The sequence below is a fragment of the Oncorhynchus masou genome, chromosome 9 (assembly GCF_036934945.1).
Source record: "Oncorhynchus masou masou isolate Uvic2021 chromosome 9, UVic_Omas_1.1, whole genome shotgun sequence".
Taxonomy (NCBI): domain Eukaryota; kingdom Metazoa; phylum Chordata; class Actinopteri; order Salmoniformes; family Salmonidae; genus Oncorhynchus; species Oncorhynchus masou.
Window position 1 is genome coordinate 76,810,224 of NC_088220.1, and position 15,441 is coordinate 76,825,664.

The following is a 15,441-nucleotide window of genomic DNA, read 5'->3' on the forward strand; positions in this document are numbered from 1 at the left end:
CAGACGATCCTCTTCTTTCTCAATAAACCCACGGTGTGACACAGAGGCCTCACCATTCCACATGATGTACAGTATCTCTGTGAGTCACGTGACCAACATTACATCCTGTATCACTCATACAATAGTTCCTTTCTACAGGAAGTAGGGGGAAAAAGACACAGTTATTCCATTGGAGAAGAAGAGATAGAAAGAACATAATAAGCCATAGTCCTATCAGTCTGCACCACTGGGCTTCTGCTCATCCACTGGTCTGGTGTCTACAGAGAGGAGAGAGGAACCTGTACTAGGAGATGCTGATGTAAATCAACGCTGTCAGCCAGACCGTCTACTCATTCCAGTCTCCCAACCTCTCTATCCCTCTACATTCCAGTCTCCCAACCTCTCTATCCCTCTACATTCCAGTCTCCCAACCTCTCTATCCCTCTACATTCCAGTCTCCCAACCTCTCTATCCCTCTACATTCCAGTCTCGCAACCTCTCTATCCCTCTACATTCCAGTCTCCCAACCTCTCTATCCCTCTACATTCCAGTCTCCCAACCTCTCTATCCCTCTACATTCCAGTCTCCCAACCTCTCTATCCCTCTACATTCCAGTCTCCCAACCTCTCTATCCCTCTACATTCCAGTCTCCCAACCTCTCTATCCCTCTACATTCCAGTCTCCCAACCTCTCTATCCCTCTACATTCCAGTCTCCCAACCTCTCTATCCCTCTACATTCCAGTCTCCCAACCTCTCTATCCCTCTACATTCCAGTCTCCCAACCTCTCTATCCCTCTACATTCCAGTCTCCCAACCTCTCTATCCCTCTACATTCCAGTCTCCCAACCTCTCTATCCCTCTACATTCCAGTCTCCCAACCTCTCTATCCCTCTACATTCCAGTCTCCCAACCTCTCTATCCCTCTACATTCCAGTCTCCCAACCTCTCTATCCCTCTACATTCCAGTCTCCCAACCTCTCTATCCCTCTACATTCCAGTCTCCCAACCTCTCTATCCCTCTACATTCCAGTCTCCCAACCTCTCTATCCCTCTACATTCCAGTCTCCCAACCTCTCTATCCCTCTACATTCCAGTCTCCCAACCTCTCTATCCCTCTACATTCCAGTTTACCAACCTCTCTATCCCTCTACATTCCAGCATGTCCATAAACATCCCTTTCCTTACGAAGGACACCGCGGTCACCAGTTGTACCTTCAGTCAGCTCAGATAGAGGCTCACATATCTAATGCCCAGTGGTGGAAAAAGTACCCAATTGTCATACTTGAGTATAAGTAAAAATACCTTAATAGAAAATAATTCAAGGGAAAGTCACCCAGTAAAATCCTACTTGAATAAAATATACTTAAATATCAAAAGTACATGTAATTACTAAAATATACTTAAGTATCAAAAGTAAATGTGTAAATCATTTAAAATTCCAAACCAGACGGCACTATTTTCTTGTTTTTTAAATGTCCGCATAGTCAGGGTTACACTCCAACATTCAGACATCTTTTACAAATGAAGCCTGTGTGTTTGGTGAGTCCACAGGAAGAGGCAGCCGGGATGACCAGGGATGTTCTGTTGATTTGTGCGTGAATTGGAGCGTATTCCTGTCCTGCCAAGCATTCAAAATGTAACAAGTGCTTTTGGGTGTCAAGGAAAATGTATGTCGTAAAAAGTATAAGATTTTCTTAAGGAGTGTAGTGAAGCAAAAGTAAAAATAGTCAAAGATATACAGAGTAAAGTACAGATACCTCAAAAAACGACTTAAGTAGTACTTTAAAATATTTTTACTTAAGCACTTTACACCACTGCTGATGTCTGTAAACTGGTTCACATCCCCCAAACAGACACAAAGGTACCTAAACCCTCCAGACATTTTTGGGAATGTCTTGAAAGCGTTGAAAGGACTCTATCAAACACAAAGCCTGGCTCTGACTCAAAGTGATTTGTGTTTATCTTTTCTAAACACCTTGGAGACGTGACGCCCACTACAGCCTGACAAAAGCCAGGGAATTTAAAGAAACCTTTCAGAGTAAATAAACGGATGATTCCTCCACCGAGGACAGTGTGAATGGTAACAGGATGAGAGGAGTGAGCAGGGTGAAGTATGGTCAGGATACAGGGACTTCGTTGCTTCAGTCAGTCCAAGGTGACTCTGCAAATCATTCTTCACAAGCTTTATTTTCGCATTACATTATAGAGTCATGCCATAAGAATTCTCAGGCAGTGGATTGTGCAGTTTAAGATAATGGAGGACATTTTCTGAGCATTGCCTTATGTCTTTTACAGCAAATTACATGACTCTCATTTATATTCCATTCACCCAGTTCAATATAACAGCGTTAAGTTTAGGCTACTACATGATGCTCTAATTTTCCCTGTACCCATCATGAGGTTGCTACAACCGAGCCTATGAATAAAAGTTTACAACGTAGGGGCACACAGGTCGAGAGACACATTTGAGGTGACAGTGACATTTAAATACCGCCTTGCACACTCTTGCCTGCATCTAGCTGATCTAGGGTGTAATCATTAGTCCAACAGTGGTAAACGAGAGTTTCTCTTGGACAAATTCAGGTATGTTTATTCTTGTTTTGTTCCTTTTGCTTCTATTTAAGAAACGTATTTCAACAGAATCGGCGGAATGAATACACACCTGATCACGTGTAAACACAGTTCACTCTCATAGCAGCCACATTGTATTCCTTCTCTTCCCTTCGCTTGTGGACTTCAACGCACAACACATCAGCTGTATGTGACCAGGCGAAACAACCTTTCCAAGCTAAACCGCTACACACAGCCTCCATCGTAGCTGAAGCAACGTCATAGTCAGCACAGCTAACATGTTAGTTAACTAACACGTTAGCTGAAGCAACATCATTAAGCTAATAGAACCATGTTAGCTACACACAGCCTCCATCGTAGCTGAAGCAACATCATAGTCAGCACAGCTAATAGAACTAACATGTTAGTTAACCCGCTACACACAGCTTCCATCGTAGCTGAAGCAACATCATAGTCAGCACAGCTAATAGAACTAACATGTTAGTTAACCCGCTACACACAGCCTCCATCATAGCTGAAGCAACATCATAGTCAGCACAGCTAATAGAACTAACATGTTAGTTAACCCGCTACACACAGCCTCCATCATAGCTGAAGCAACGTCATAGTCAGCACAGCTAATAGAACTAACATGTTAGTTAACCCGCTACACACAGCCTCCATCTTAGCTGAAGCAACGTCATAGTCAGCACAGCTAATAGAACTAACACGTTAGTTAACCCGCTACAATCAGGCAGTAACGTTAGTGTATAGTGAGTAAACAGTTACACCAGCGGGCCCCGGTGGATAAATAGATAGTAGCACCAAAAGCTTACCTTGACTTGGAAGACTTCCAGTGTTGTGTTAGATAGTCATAGCCAGCTAGCTAACATAGCATCCCTATTTTTGAGCAGGGTGTTTCTGTAGGCTAAACTAGCTAGCTGCATTTGCTAGCTAAGTAAGTGAAACTGAAAGTTTAAAAAAATTGCAATCTCTCTCTCTATTTCTCTCTTGCTTCTCCTTCATTATGATTAAATTAATTTGTTCAGAACTGTTAAATATTGTCTTTCTCTCTCTTTGAGTCAACTACTCAACACATGGTATGCACTGCAGTGCTAGCTAGCTGTAGCTTATGCTTTCAGTACTAGATTCTTTCTCTGATCCTTTGATTGAGTGGACAACATGTTAGTTCATGATGCAATAGCTCTGACAGGTTGGAGGACGTCCTCCAGAAATTGTCATAATTACTGTGTAAGTCTTTGGAAGAGGCTGAGAACTCTGTAACCAGAGAAGTCAATGTAACCAGAGGAGAAGCAAGCTAGCTTTCCTCTGGCTACACCATGGTGCTTACAGAGTGCTGTTGAGGATACTGTAGACCTTCTTTGCAAAATAGAGTGTTTTAATCAGTTATTTGGTGACATGATTATATTTTGTTTAGTTTCATCTTAAAAAGGATAACTTTTTAAATGTTTTACCATTTAGATTTTTATGACATTCACTGAGGATCGTTCTCCCCTTCCTCCTCCGAGGGCCCCCACAGGGGTATATGTTCCCTAGAGGCATGTTTCTCTGGGGAGGAAGATAACATTCTTGTTTTTCTGTCTTTGGGCTGTATTTGCCTCTCAATGGGGAGTATCTTTTTCCAGGGGGAAAGTTTTTTGTTTTATGTCATCTTGTTTTGTGAAGTGATAGGGTGGGAATGAAATGCATTAAATAGCCTTAGCCAGGGGGAAGAGAATGTGGGCTCCCTCGCCAGGCCCGGCATATGTGTCACCCTCTCAGTCACCTCTGGGCTGGGGCGGCCGGGCTTTGTGAAGGCTCCAACACGCCTGAAAGGGACACACAGCATGCGGTCTGCAGGGTCCCCAGTCCGCGCCACACACACACCACACACACACATATCACAAAAAAGAAGAAACGTCCACAAACTCCCTTTGAATATTAAAAAGAAAAGAGACTTATTAGGAAGAATAGGACAGAAAGAGGAGAGGAGAGAAGATGGCCTCTCCATTGAGCTGGCTGGGGAGAGAGAGGGGAGAGGAGAGAAGATGGCCTCTCCATTGAGCTGGCTGGGGAGAGAGAGAGGAGGGGAGAGAAGATGGCCTCTCCATTGAGCTGGCTGGGGAGAGAGAGAGGAGAGGAGAGAAGATGGCCTCTCCATTGAGCTGGCTGGGGAGAGAGAGGGAGAGAAGATGGATTGAGAAGATGGCCTCTCCATTGAGCTGGCTGGGGAGAGAGAGAGAAGGGGAGAGAAGATGGCCTCTCCATTGAGCTGGCTGGGGAGAGAAAGAGGAGAGGAGAGAAGATGGCCTCTCCATTGAGCTGGCTGGGGAGAGAGAGAGGGGGGGAGAGAAGATGGCCTCTCCATTGAGCTGGCTGGGGAGAGAGAGAGGAGGGGAGAGAAGATGGCCTCTCCATTGAGCTGGCTGGGGAGAGAGAGAGGGGGAGAGAAGATGGCCTCTCCATTGAGCTGGCTGGGGATGGCCTCTCCATTGAGCTGGCTGGGGAGAGAGAGAGGGGGAGAGAAGATGGCCTCTCCATTGAGCTGGCTGGGGCGAGAGAGAGAGGGGGAGAGAAGATGGCCTCTCCATTGAGCTGGCTGGGGAGAGAGAGAGGGGGGAGAGAAGATGGCCTCTCCATTGAGCTGGCTGGGGAGAGAGAGAGGGGGAGAGAAGATGGCCTCTCCATTGAGCTGGCTGGGGAGAGAGAGAGGGGGGGAGAGATGGCCTCTCCATTGAGCTGGCTGGGGAGAGAGAGAGGGGGAGAGAATGGCCTCTCCATTGAGCTGGCTGGGGAGAGAGAGAGGGGGAGAGAAGATGGCCTCTCCATTGAGCTGGCTGAAGGGCCTCTCCATTGAGCTGGCTGGGGAGAGAGAGAGGGGGAGAGAAGATGGCCTCTCCATTGAGCTGGCTGGGGAGAGAGAGAGGGGGGGAGAGAAGATGGCCTCTCCATTGAGCTGGCTGGGGAGAGAGAGAGGGGGGGAGAGAAGATGGCCTCTCCAATGAGCTGGCTGGGGAGAGAGAGGGGGGAGAAGATGGCCTCTCCATTGAGAGAAGGGAGCTGGGGAGAGAGAGAAGAGAAGATGGCCTCTCCATTGAGCTGGCTGGGGAGAGAGAGAGAGAGAGAGGGGGGAGAGAAGATGGCCTCTCCATTGAGCTGGCTGGGGAGGAGAGAGAGAGAGAGAGAGAGAGAGAGGGGGAGAGAATATGGCCTCTCCATTGAGCTGGCTGGGGGGAGAGAGAGGGGGAGAGAAGATGGCCTCTCCATTGAGCTGGCTGGGGGAGAGAGAGAGGGGGAGAGAAGATGGCTTGCCCATTGAGCTGGATGGGGAGAGAGGGGGAGAGAAGATGGCCTCTCCATTGAGCTGGCTGGGGAGAGAGAGAGAGAGAGAGAGAGAGAGAGAGAGAGGGGGAGAGAAGATGGCCTCTCCATTGAGCTGGCTGGGGAGAGAGAGAGAGGGGGGAGAGAAGATGGCCTCTCCATTGAGCTGACTGGGGAGAGAGAGGGGGAGAGAAGATGGCTTGCCCATTGAGCTGGATGGGGAGAGAGAGGGGGGAGAGAAGATGGCCTGCCCATTGAGCTTGCTGGGGAGAGAGAGAGAAAGGGGATGAATGCCACCATGCACATTGTATATAGTGTTGATCACAGTGAGCCCCTCATTAAGATCCCATCATACACTAGGGGAAACACTAGCTGTGGACGTGGAGAGTCTGAGGAGAGTCTGCAGGGGTGCGAGGAAGATTTGGCTGGACTGTAGGGTGATACTGTATCAAGAAAGCTAGTCTAATTTGCTGTCCAGGGTCTGCATGGTGCTTTAGAATCGTTTTCTCAAGTTGAACCTATATTTGAAAGAATAGGTCTGTCACCAATTAAGCCAAGATGGATCCTTCTCTTTGTATTGAAAGTGTCAGGCAATGAAATGGTTACTGAACTGTATTTTGGATACTGGTACTGGACACATTGCTTGACACTGGGATCTTAGACTACTGCTGGACTACTCAGATTTGGGAATATCGGACTATGACCTGGACTTGAGTTGTTGCTGTTGACGTCGATGTGAAAAGGATCTATCCCAGTGAGAACTGTGTTATTACAGCAGGAACCATGCAGCCTGTATCTCTGCTGGTGGTGATGTTGGCCATGCTGGTGATGCTGGGGGTCTTCCCTCATAAGGGTCCTCATCATGGGGCCCCTCGCCACGCTGGTCTGTGGAGCTCTCCGCCCAACTGGTGTAAGAGACAGCAGGGGAAGACTCAGGGGCCCCACCAAGACCCCCTACTTCTGAGACACCATGGCAGCAAGACACACAAATGTAACCACATCTTCCACAGTAAGTCTAACCAAATGATTTGTGCATTCTATCGGAGGATGGAGAAGCCTGGAGCTTTTACAAATTAATTGACCCCAAACTTTGGCTTGAATCTCCTGACATCATATGTATCCCTTTTCCTGCTAATTGAGGACGATGTTTGAGTTATTGTAATCATCACAAGTCTCCTGGAGTGGGATGTAGGAAAGGGTGGAAAAGTTGGCTGTCCTTTCATGTTTTCTCTTCATGGAGGTTGTGCCAAGGAAAGGAGAAATGACTGTGGTGTTAAAAGCACTCTACTGTCTCCTCTCCCGGCTCACTGCTGTCACAGCCAAGACAAATATGTTATTTTTTCTCCCTCTGTGCTGTTCTGATCAAGGTCGCCTGCTCTGCGATAGAGAGGATATATTCGCGGGTGAGGCTGCCTGTTTAGAGAGAAGCTCAGTGATTGTCATCTGATACTGTATGGATGGATGGCTGTCGTAGGCAATTGAGAGGAAACAGAGCAAATTAGACTTGCTCCAAGTCTAATGTCGATAGCAAAACGAAGAAAAAAATATATTTTCAGTATTTGTTTAAATGATATCTGAGCTATTGTCTGCTTGTGTTGTGTTTGGTTCCTTACTTCTTATCATTAACCTCAAATCGTTTAAATCAGAGATGTCTTTATACTATGTTAGTCCCATTCAAATCTGGACCTCGAAGCTAGTTCCACTTTTTTTCATTCTTCCCCTCTAATCAGGGACTGATTTAGACCTGGGAAACCAAGTTCTAATCTAATCAGGGACTGGTTTAGACCTGGGACACCAAGTTGGATTATGCTCGGATGGAATAAGGGGTGATTATGCATCATAGTAGACACAACATTACATTGTAACTGTAACTACTTGAGTTTTGTAGGATTTTCCTTCTTCACTTTCTAAAATATCCTTCAACACATCTGCCTGCAGCCAGTGAATGCCTCTCCCAATGCCAGTCCTCTCAGTCAAACCCCATGTTGCTGGTCTCAGTGAAGCCAGTCAGTGAATGCCTCTCCCAATGCCAGTCCTCTCAGTCAAACCCCATGTTGCTGGTCTCAGTGAAGCCAGTCAGTGAATGCCTCTCCCAATGCCAGTCCTCTCAGTCAGACCCCATGTTGCTGGTCTCAGTGAAGCCAGTCAGTGAATGCCTCTCCCAATGCCAGTCCTCTCAGTCAGACCCCATGTTGCTGGTCTCAGTGAAGCCAGTCAGTGAATGCCTCTCCCAATGCCAGTCCTCTCAGTCAAACCCCATGTTGCTGGTCTCAGTGAAGCCAGTCAGTGAATGCCTCTCCCAATGCCAGTCCTCTCAGTCAGACCCCATGTTGCTGGTCTCAGTGAAGCCAGTCAGTGAATGCCTCTCCCAATGCCAGTCCTCTCAGTCAGACCCCATGTTGCTGGTCTCAGTGAAGCCAGTCAGTGAATGCCTCTCCCAATGCCAGTCCTCTCAGTCAAACCCCATGTTGCTGGTCTCAGTGAAGCCAGTCAGTGAATGCCTCTCCCAATGCCAGTCCTCTCAGTCAGACCCCATGTTGCTGGTCTCAGTGAAGCCAGTCAGTGAATGCCTCTCCCAATGCCAGTCCTCTCAGTCAAACCCCATGTTGCTGGTCTCAGTGAAGCCAGTCAGTGAATGCCTCTCCCAATGCCAGTCCTCTCAGTCAGACCCCATGTTGCTGGTCTCAGTGAAGCCAGTCAGTGAATGCCTCTCCCAATGCCAGTCCTCTCAGTCAAACCCCATGTTGCTGGTCTCAGTGAAGCCAGTCAGTGAATGCCTCTCCCAATGCCAGTCCTCTCAGTCAAACCCCATGTTGCTGGTCTCAGTGAAGCCACAGTGAATGCCTCTCCCAATGCCAGTCCTCTCAGTCAGACCCCATGTTGCTGGTCTCAGTGAAGCCAGTCAGTGAATGCCTCTCCCAATGCCAGTCCTCTCAGTCAGACCCCATGTTGCTGGTCTCAGTGAAGCCAGTCAGTGAATGCCTCTCCCAATGCCAGTCCTCTCAGGCAGACCCCATGTTGCTGGTCTCAGTGAAGCCAGTCAGTGAACGTCTCTCCCAATGCCAGTCCTCTCAGTCAAACCCCATGTTGCTGGTCTCAGTGAAGCCAGTCAGTGAATGCCTCTCCCAATGCCAGTCCTCTCAGTCAAACCCCATGTTGCTGGTCTCAGTGAAGCCAGTCAGTGAATGCCTCTCCCAATGCCAGTCCTCTCAGTCAAACCCCATGTTGCTGGTCTCAGTGAAGCCAGTCAGTGAATGCCTCTCCCAATGCCAGTCCTCTCAGTCAGACCCCATGTTGCTGGTCTCAGTGAAGCCAGTCAGTGAATGCCTCTCCCAATGCCAGTCCTCTCAGTCAGACCCCATGTTGCTGGTCTCAGTGAAGCCAGTCAGTGAATGCCTCTCCCAATGCCAGTCCTCTCAGTCAGACCCCATGTTGCTGGTCTCAGTGAAGCCAGTCAGTGAATGCCTCTCCCAATGCCAGTTCTCTCAGTCAGACCCCATGTTGCTGGTCTCAGTGAAGCCAGTCAGTGAATGCCTCTCCCAATGCCAGTCCTCTCAGTCAAACCCCATGTTGCTGGTCTCAGTGAAGCCAGTCAGTGAATGCCTCTCCCAATGCCAGTCCTCTCAGTCAGACCCCATGTTGCTGGTCTCAGTGAAGCCAGTCAGTGAACGCCTCTCCCAATGCCAGTCCTCTCAGTCAAACCCCATGTTGCTGGTCTCAGTGAAGCCAGTCAGTGAATGCCTCTCCCAATGCCAGTCCTCTCAGTCAACCCCATGTTGCTGGTCTCAGTGAAGCCAGTCAGTGAAAGCCTCTCCCAATGCCAGTCCTCTCAGTCAGACCCCATGTTGCTGGTCTCAGTGAAGCCAGTCAGTGAATGCCTCTCCCAATGCCAGTCCTCTCAGTCAAACCCCATGTTGCTGGTCTCAGTGAAGCCAGTCAGTGAATGCCTCTCCCAATGCCAGTCCTCTCAGTCAAACCCCATGTTGCTGGTCTCAGTGAAGCCAGTCAGTGAATGCCTCTCCCAATGCCAGTCCTCTCAGGCAGACCCCATGTTGCTGGTCTCAGTGAAGCCAGTCAGTGAATGCCTCTCCCAATGCCAGTCCTCTCAGTCAGACCCCATGTTGCTGGTCTCAGTGAAGCCAGTCAGTGAATGCCTCTCCCAATGCCAGTTCTCTCAGTCAGACCCCATGTTGCTGGTCTCAGTGAAGCCAGTCAGCGAACGCCTCTCCCAATGCCATTCCTCTCAGTCAGACCCCATGTTGCTGGTCTCAGTGAAGCCAGTCAGTGAATGCCTCTCCCAATGCCAGTCCTCTCAGTCAGACCCCATGTTGCTGGTCTCAGTGAAGCCAGTCAGTGAATGCCTCTCCCAATGCCAGTCCTCTCAGTCAGACCCCATGTTGCTGGTCTCAGTGAAGCCAGTCAGTGAATGCCTCTCCCAATGCCAGTCCTCTCAGTCAGACCCCATGTTGCTGGTCTCAGTGAAGCCAGTCAGTGAATGCCTCTCCCAATGCCAGTCCTCTCAGTCAAACCCCATGTTGCTGGTCTCAGTGAAGCCAGTCAGTGAATGCCTCTCCCAATGCCAGTCCTCTCAGTCAAACCCCATGTTGCTGGTCTCAGTGAAGCCAGTCAGTGAATGCCTCTCCCAATGCCAGTCCTCTCAGTCAGACCCCATGTTGCTGGTCTCAGTGAAGCCAGGGTCCATAATCTCCTGTATGTTTCAGTCTTGTACTGTTATCTCCTGTTGGCGTCGGGTAAAGTTAAAATTCCATTTGGAAGTATTCAGCTGAGCAGCCCGTGGCAGAACCAGGGCAATTAAAGGATTGGTGGCAGCCTGGCAGGAGCAACACACTGTAGAAAACTGAGACTGGCTTTAAAAAAAGAGCAGAATCACATTTGAGACCTAAATGGAGAGGAATGAATGAGACTGAGAAATAGAGGAGATAATCTGAATGTCATTATGGGCTCCTGTTCATTATATTCCCCATCCTACATAGAATGAGGCATAACTAAATAAAATCAACACATTGTACACAAAGGGGTGGATAGGCTACAGTTGTTCTCATGGTATATCAATATATTTTCATTTTCGGAATGTATTTATTTAGTCAGTGTGTTGTCAATAATGGCTTGATCGCGGATAAAACTGGCGATATGCCCATGATAGTAGAGTTCCACTAACGCTCACTGGAGGGCGCTGTTGGGTAACTAATACGACCTCAAAGGAGAGGGCCTGAGCTGAAATTATAGGCTCTGAATGGGCTATGAAATTACGTTTTATTTAGATTCTTAATTAATGCAATCAATGTCATTTTTTTCATGAACCTTTTACATAAAACATTTACTCATAAAATTAATCAAATTCAACCATCTTTATTCATGAATATCTGTCATCTCTGGAGTATTGTCTAAAATCACAGACTAGACTATTTGTCACTATAATTAATTCAATGTAAAAAAACATTTTTTAAAAACATGGTAAACTGCATTGAAAAGACAATGACAACATTTTGTAAATCTATTTTGAGTATATTTTATCTTATCATGTGGAAAAACAATAGGCCTACAAGAAATAATATACCACTTGGACCATCTGAAGGTTTTGGCCTGTAAATACGGGAAATTCGATTAAGGTTATGATTTTCTCGTTTAGCTAATCTTACATATTTTAAAGTAGATTATATAATATTTGATCGTAGTTAAGAGAAACATAGTTCCAGGATAACCGGCCCTAAAATGAATTTTAATTGACTGATTAAGATTTGTATCTCGCCCAAGCAGTAAACCAAAGCATGGGATTGGGAGTGTAGAACAACTAGTTCTATTGCCAACAGCGCTCTTTTGTCTTACTGTACGAGAACCAGGCTTTAGTCGTTCATTGCACCCAAACATGTCATGAAACATGTCATGATTTGATAGCCCAACGGCTTCAGTGCATTCATTTTCATATTTTATTATATAGGTTTTAGGCTAATACTTATATTTTTGTTTGTTCTATTCTATATTGTAGTATATATTATATTAAGTCAACCAAACCAGGTTGTATGTTCTATTCTATATTGTAGTATATTATGTCCTACTATATTATACTATTAATATTATTATAACTATGATTATTGTTATTATTTGTGTGATAATTATGATTGTTGTTGTTGTTATTATTATTGTTAATATTATAATAATTATTATTACATACTATTGCTTAGTATAACATCCAGATTTGTAAGAACAGGGAAAGATCTACCGTTCATACACATAGTCTACCTACAGGTTTACCAAATGCATGGGAATTGGGAATAACAACCAGAACTGTAGTGTGGTCGACTACATACATAACAGTAGTGTGGTCGACTACATACATAACTGTTAACACTCACCTCAGTAACTGAAAATAGTTGACAGCTGATCTGCGCTGCGCTCTCCAATCCAGCCTGGAAGAGGTTAAATTTCTTCAATTGGAAAAACCAATTGTAAGCTTCTTGAAGGGGGAGAATGGCACATACTATTTGACGAGGCATTCAGCTCCAGTGAATGAAGCGCTGTGCATGTGAATTCGAATCCCCCTGCCCGAGGTGAAGGGGTCCGCGGTGCATGTGAATCCCCCTGCCCGAGGTGAAGGGGTCCGCGGTGCATGTGAATCCCCCTGCCCGAGGTGAAGTGGTCCGCGGTGCACACAGGGGATTCGAAAACTCAAATACGATTTGGTGGAGCAAAACTTGAGTAACCCAAGGGCCACTGAATTTATGGAAAAGTAGGAGTGATCCACGACCAATGGATCCAGGTTACTGTCTCCAGACTTTGTCCTAGCTAAACCCGGAGAAAAGAAACTTTTGAAGTTCTCGTTGTCAAGTGACAGATTCAAAAACGGACCGAAATGATGTGACTTCAAGCATCCATTATCTCTGAGGGGTTTGTAACGGACGTCCACTGATTTTCTTTTGGCACAAATTACATTGTGGTTATTTCTCTCTGGATTGTTGTCTGTAATTTCCTTACTTTATTATCCATATTAATGGAAAAATGGTTATTTGAATTGGATTATACAGATGCCCGTGAAACGAGAACGCAAGACGGGACGTCAAACTCCAAGAAGCGATAGAACTGTTCTAAACATCTTCTTAGCTAAATAACACGGAAAACAATCATCGAAACTTGCTTCCATCGCTTTTGGATATCACGTCAGTTTATAACTATTGATACAGCGCAGAGCACGCGCGTCCTATTCCCATTTTGCGGGTAGTTTGTTCTCACAGATTTTTTATTCTCCACAATTCATGGAATTCTACATTTGAGACGTCACCTATATTGGAATAACATTTCATTATTATGCCAATATCAACAAATCATTAACTATTTGATTAAGTAATTTTCGCGGAATTCTGAAAACAGTTTTTTAATTGACATCAAGATTATGAAGGAGTGGATTGTTGAAGTATTTCACGAATAATTTGGATAAATCAAGCAATATTCTCAGACAAGAATCGTTGAATAATGTCGCCAACTTCTACTGGGATTGCGGTTTTACTTGGAATTCTCCATGTGTGCTCAGGTAGGCAACTGATCATTCCCAGGATGCCTTATATTTGGACAGGTCACTTGGTTCGGACATTTGGTATGAATATAAAATGAATATTATGTAATTGAATGGCACAACTAATGTTACTGCATAATCTATCCATTATAGGCCATACTGTATGATAATACATTGTACCAACCCTCGTTGGTAAGAAAAATATCCTAGGTTTATCATTTTTCTATAGCAAGTAAATTATGAAAGTGTGAAACAGAACTGTAAACCTAAACATTTAAAATCAGTGTTGGGGCTAAATGTTTTTTTGTTTTTTTTTCTTTACTGGCAAGGGGTGTAGACAGCACATTGTTTCGTTTTCGTTTGCTAGGCTATATAATGTGAAATAAGCCTACACATTTTAAAATCAGAAGGAAATTCAGGAATGAATAGGCTAGGAATGAATCTACAGAAGTGGCAATTAAATACACTTCAAACAACAAGAGCTTCAGATGGTAGTTTCAAGTACTGTAGTCCCTGTTCTTATTTCTCTTTCAGACCTAAATCATACAATAACACAGAACTAAATCAGAACTAAATCATACAATAACATGCAAAGTGCTGATAGGCCTATATGCCTTCATCTCTTGGCATGAACAGCATGATCAATCAAATACAATAAACATGCAATAAACATGTATTGGTCACATACACATATACACATATTTAGCAGATGTTATTGCGAGTGAAGCGAAATGCTTGTGTTCCTCGCTCCAACAGTGCAGTAATATCTAACCATTAAAAATCACCGCCTACTGAAGAGTACATCAGGTTCCACAGCGCTGGTGACACTGCAAACGGTCTGCAAACAGTGGACTTTCAGGGCTGGATGAGAGGGCGGACCAGCTTTCTAACCCTGAACGGACTGATCCGTGTGCAGTATGCAGACCTATCACAGTGATTCCTGTGGGAGGCCCTCATCACTCAGACAGACGTTGGTGGACCTTGTGGAGGTTGGGGTGCAGTGTTTGTCCTGACGATAGCCTGTGGTGTTCACTAGTTACCACACCCACAAAGTCAAAATTGGCTGTATCTGACAAATTCCTTGAAAACAAAAATAGCTTTTTGAAGATTAAGGTTAGGCATAAGGTTAGCACTGTGACAAAGTCCTGTACTGAAGGTAAGGGTTAAGGTTAGGCATAAGGTTAGCACTGTGACAAAGTCCTGTACTGAAGGTAAGGGTTAAGGTTAGGCATAAGGTTAGCACTGTGACAAAGTCCTGTACTGAAGGTTAAGGTTAGGCATAAGGTTAGCACTGTGACAAAGTCCTGTACTGAAGGTTAAGGTTAGGCATAAGGTTAGCACTGTGACAAAGTCCTGTACTGAAGGTTAAGGTTAGGCATAAGGTTAGCACTGTGACAAAGTCCTGTACTGAAGGTAAGGGTTAAGGTTAGGCATAAGGTTAGCACTGTGACAAAGTCCTGTACTGAAGGTTAAGGTTAGGCATAAGGTTAGCACTGTGACAAAGTCCTGTACTGAAGGTTAGGGTTAAGGTTAGGCATAAGGTTAGCACTGTGACAAAGTCCTGTACTGAAGGTTAGGGTTAAGGTTAGGCATAAGGTTAGCACTGTGACAAAGTCCTGTACTGAAGGTTAAGGTTAGGCATAAGGTTAGCACTGTGACAAAGTCCTGTACTGAAGGTTAAGGTTAGGCATAAGGTTAGCACTGTGACAAAGTCCTGTACTGAAGGTAAGGGTTAAGGTTAGGCATAAGGTTAGCACTGTGACAAAGTCCTGTACTGAAGGTTAGGATTAAGGTTAGGCATAAGGTTAGCACTGTGACAAAGTCCTGTACTGAAGGTTAAGGTTAGGCATAAGGTTAGCACTGTGACAAAGTCCTGTACTGAAGGTTAAGGTTAGGCATAAGGTTAGCACTGTGACAAAGTCCTGTACTGAAGGTAAGGGTTAAGGTTAGGCATAAGGTTAGCACTGTGACAAAGTCCTGTACTGAAGGTTAAGGTTAGGCATAAGGTTAGCACTGTGACAAAGTCCTGTACTGAAGGTTAAGGTTAGGCATAAGGTTAGCA

The 15,441-nt window shown here is 45.5% G+C and overlaps 1 protein-coding gene across 1 annotated transcript in view; it reads left to right on the forward strand.

The window, feature by feature from the left end:
* Positions 1-12,381: 12,381 nt before the first annotated feature.
* Positions 12,382-15,441, forward strand: part of LOC135546640 (roundabout homolog 1-like) — a 326,986-nt gene continuing 323,926 nt past the window's right edge. Inside the window, 1 exon segment of the mRNA XM_064975229.1 lies at positions 12,382-13,397. Coding sequence (XP_064831301.1) covers positions 13,340-13,397 — 58 coding nt within the window. The 5' untranslated portion in view covers positions 12,382-13,339.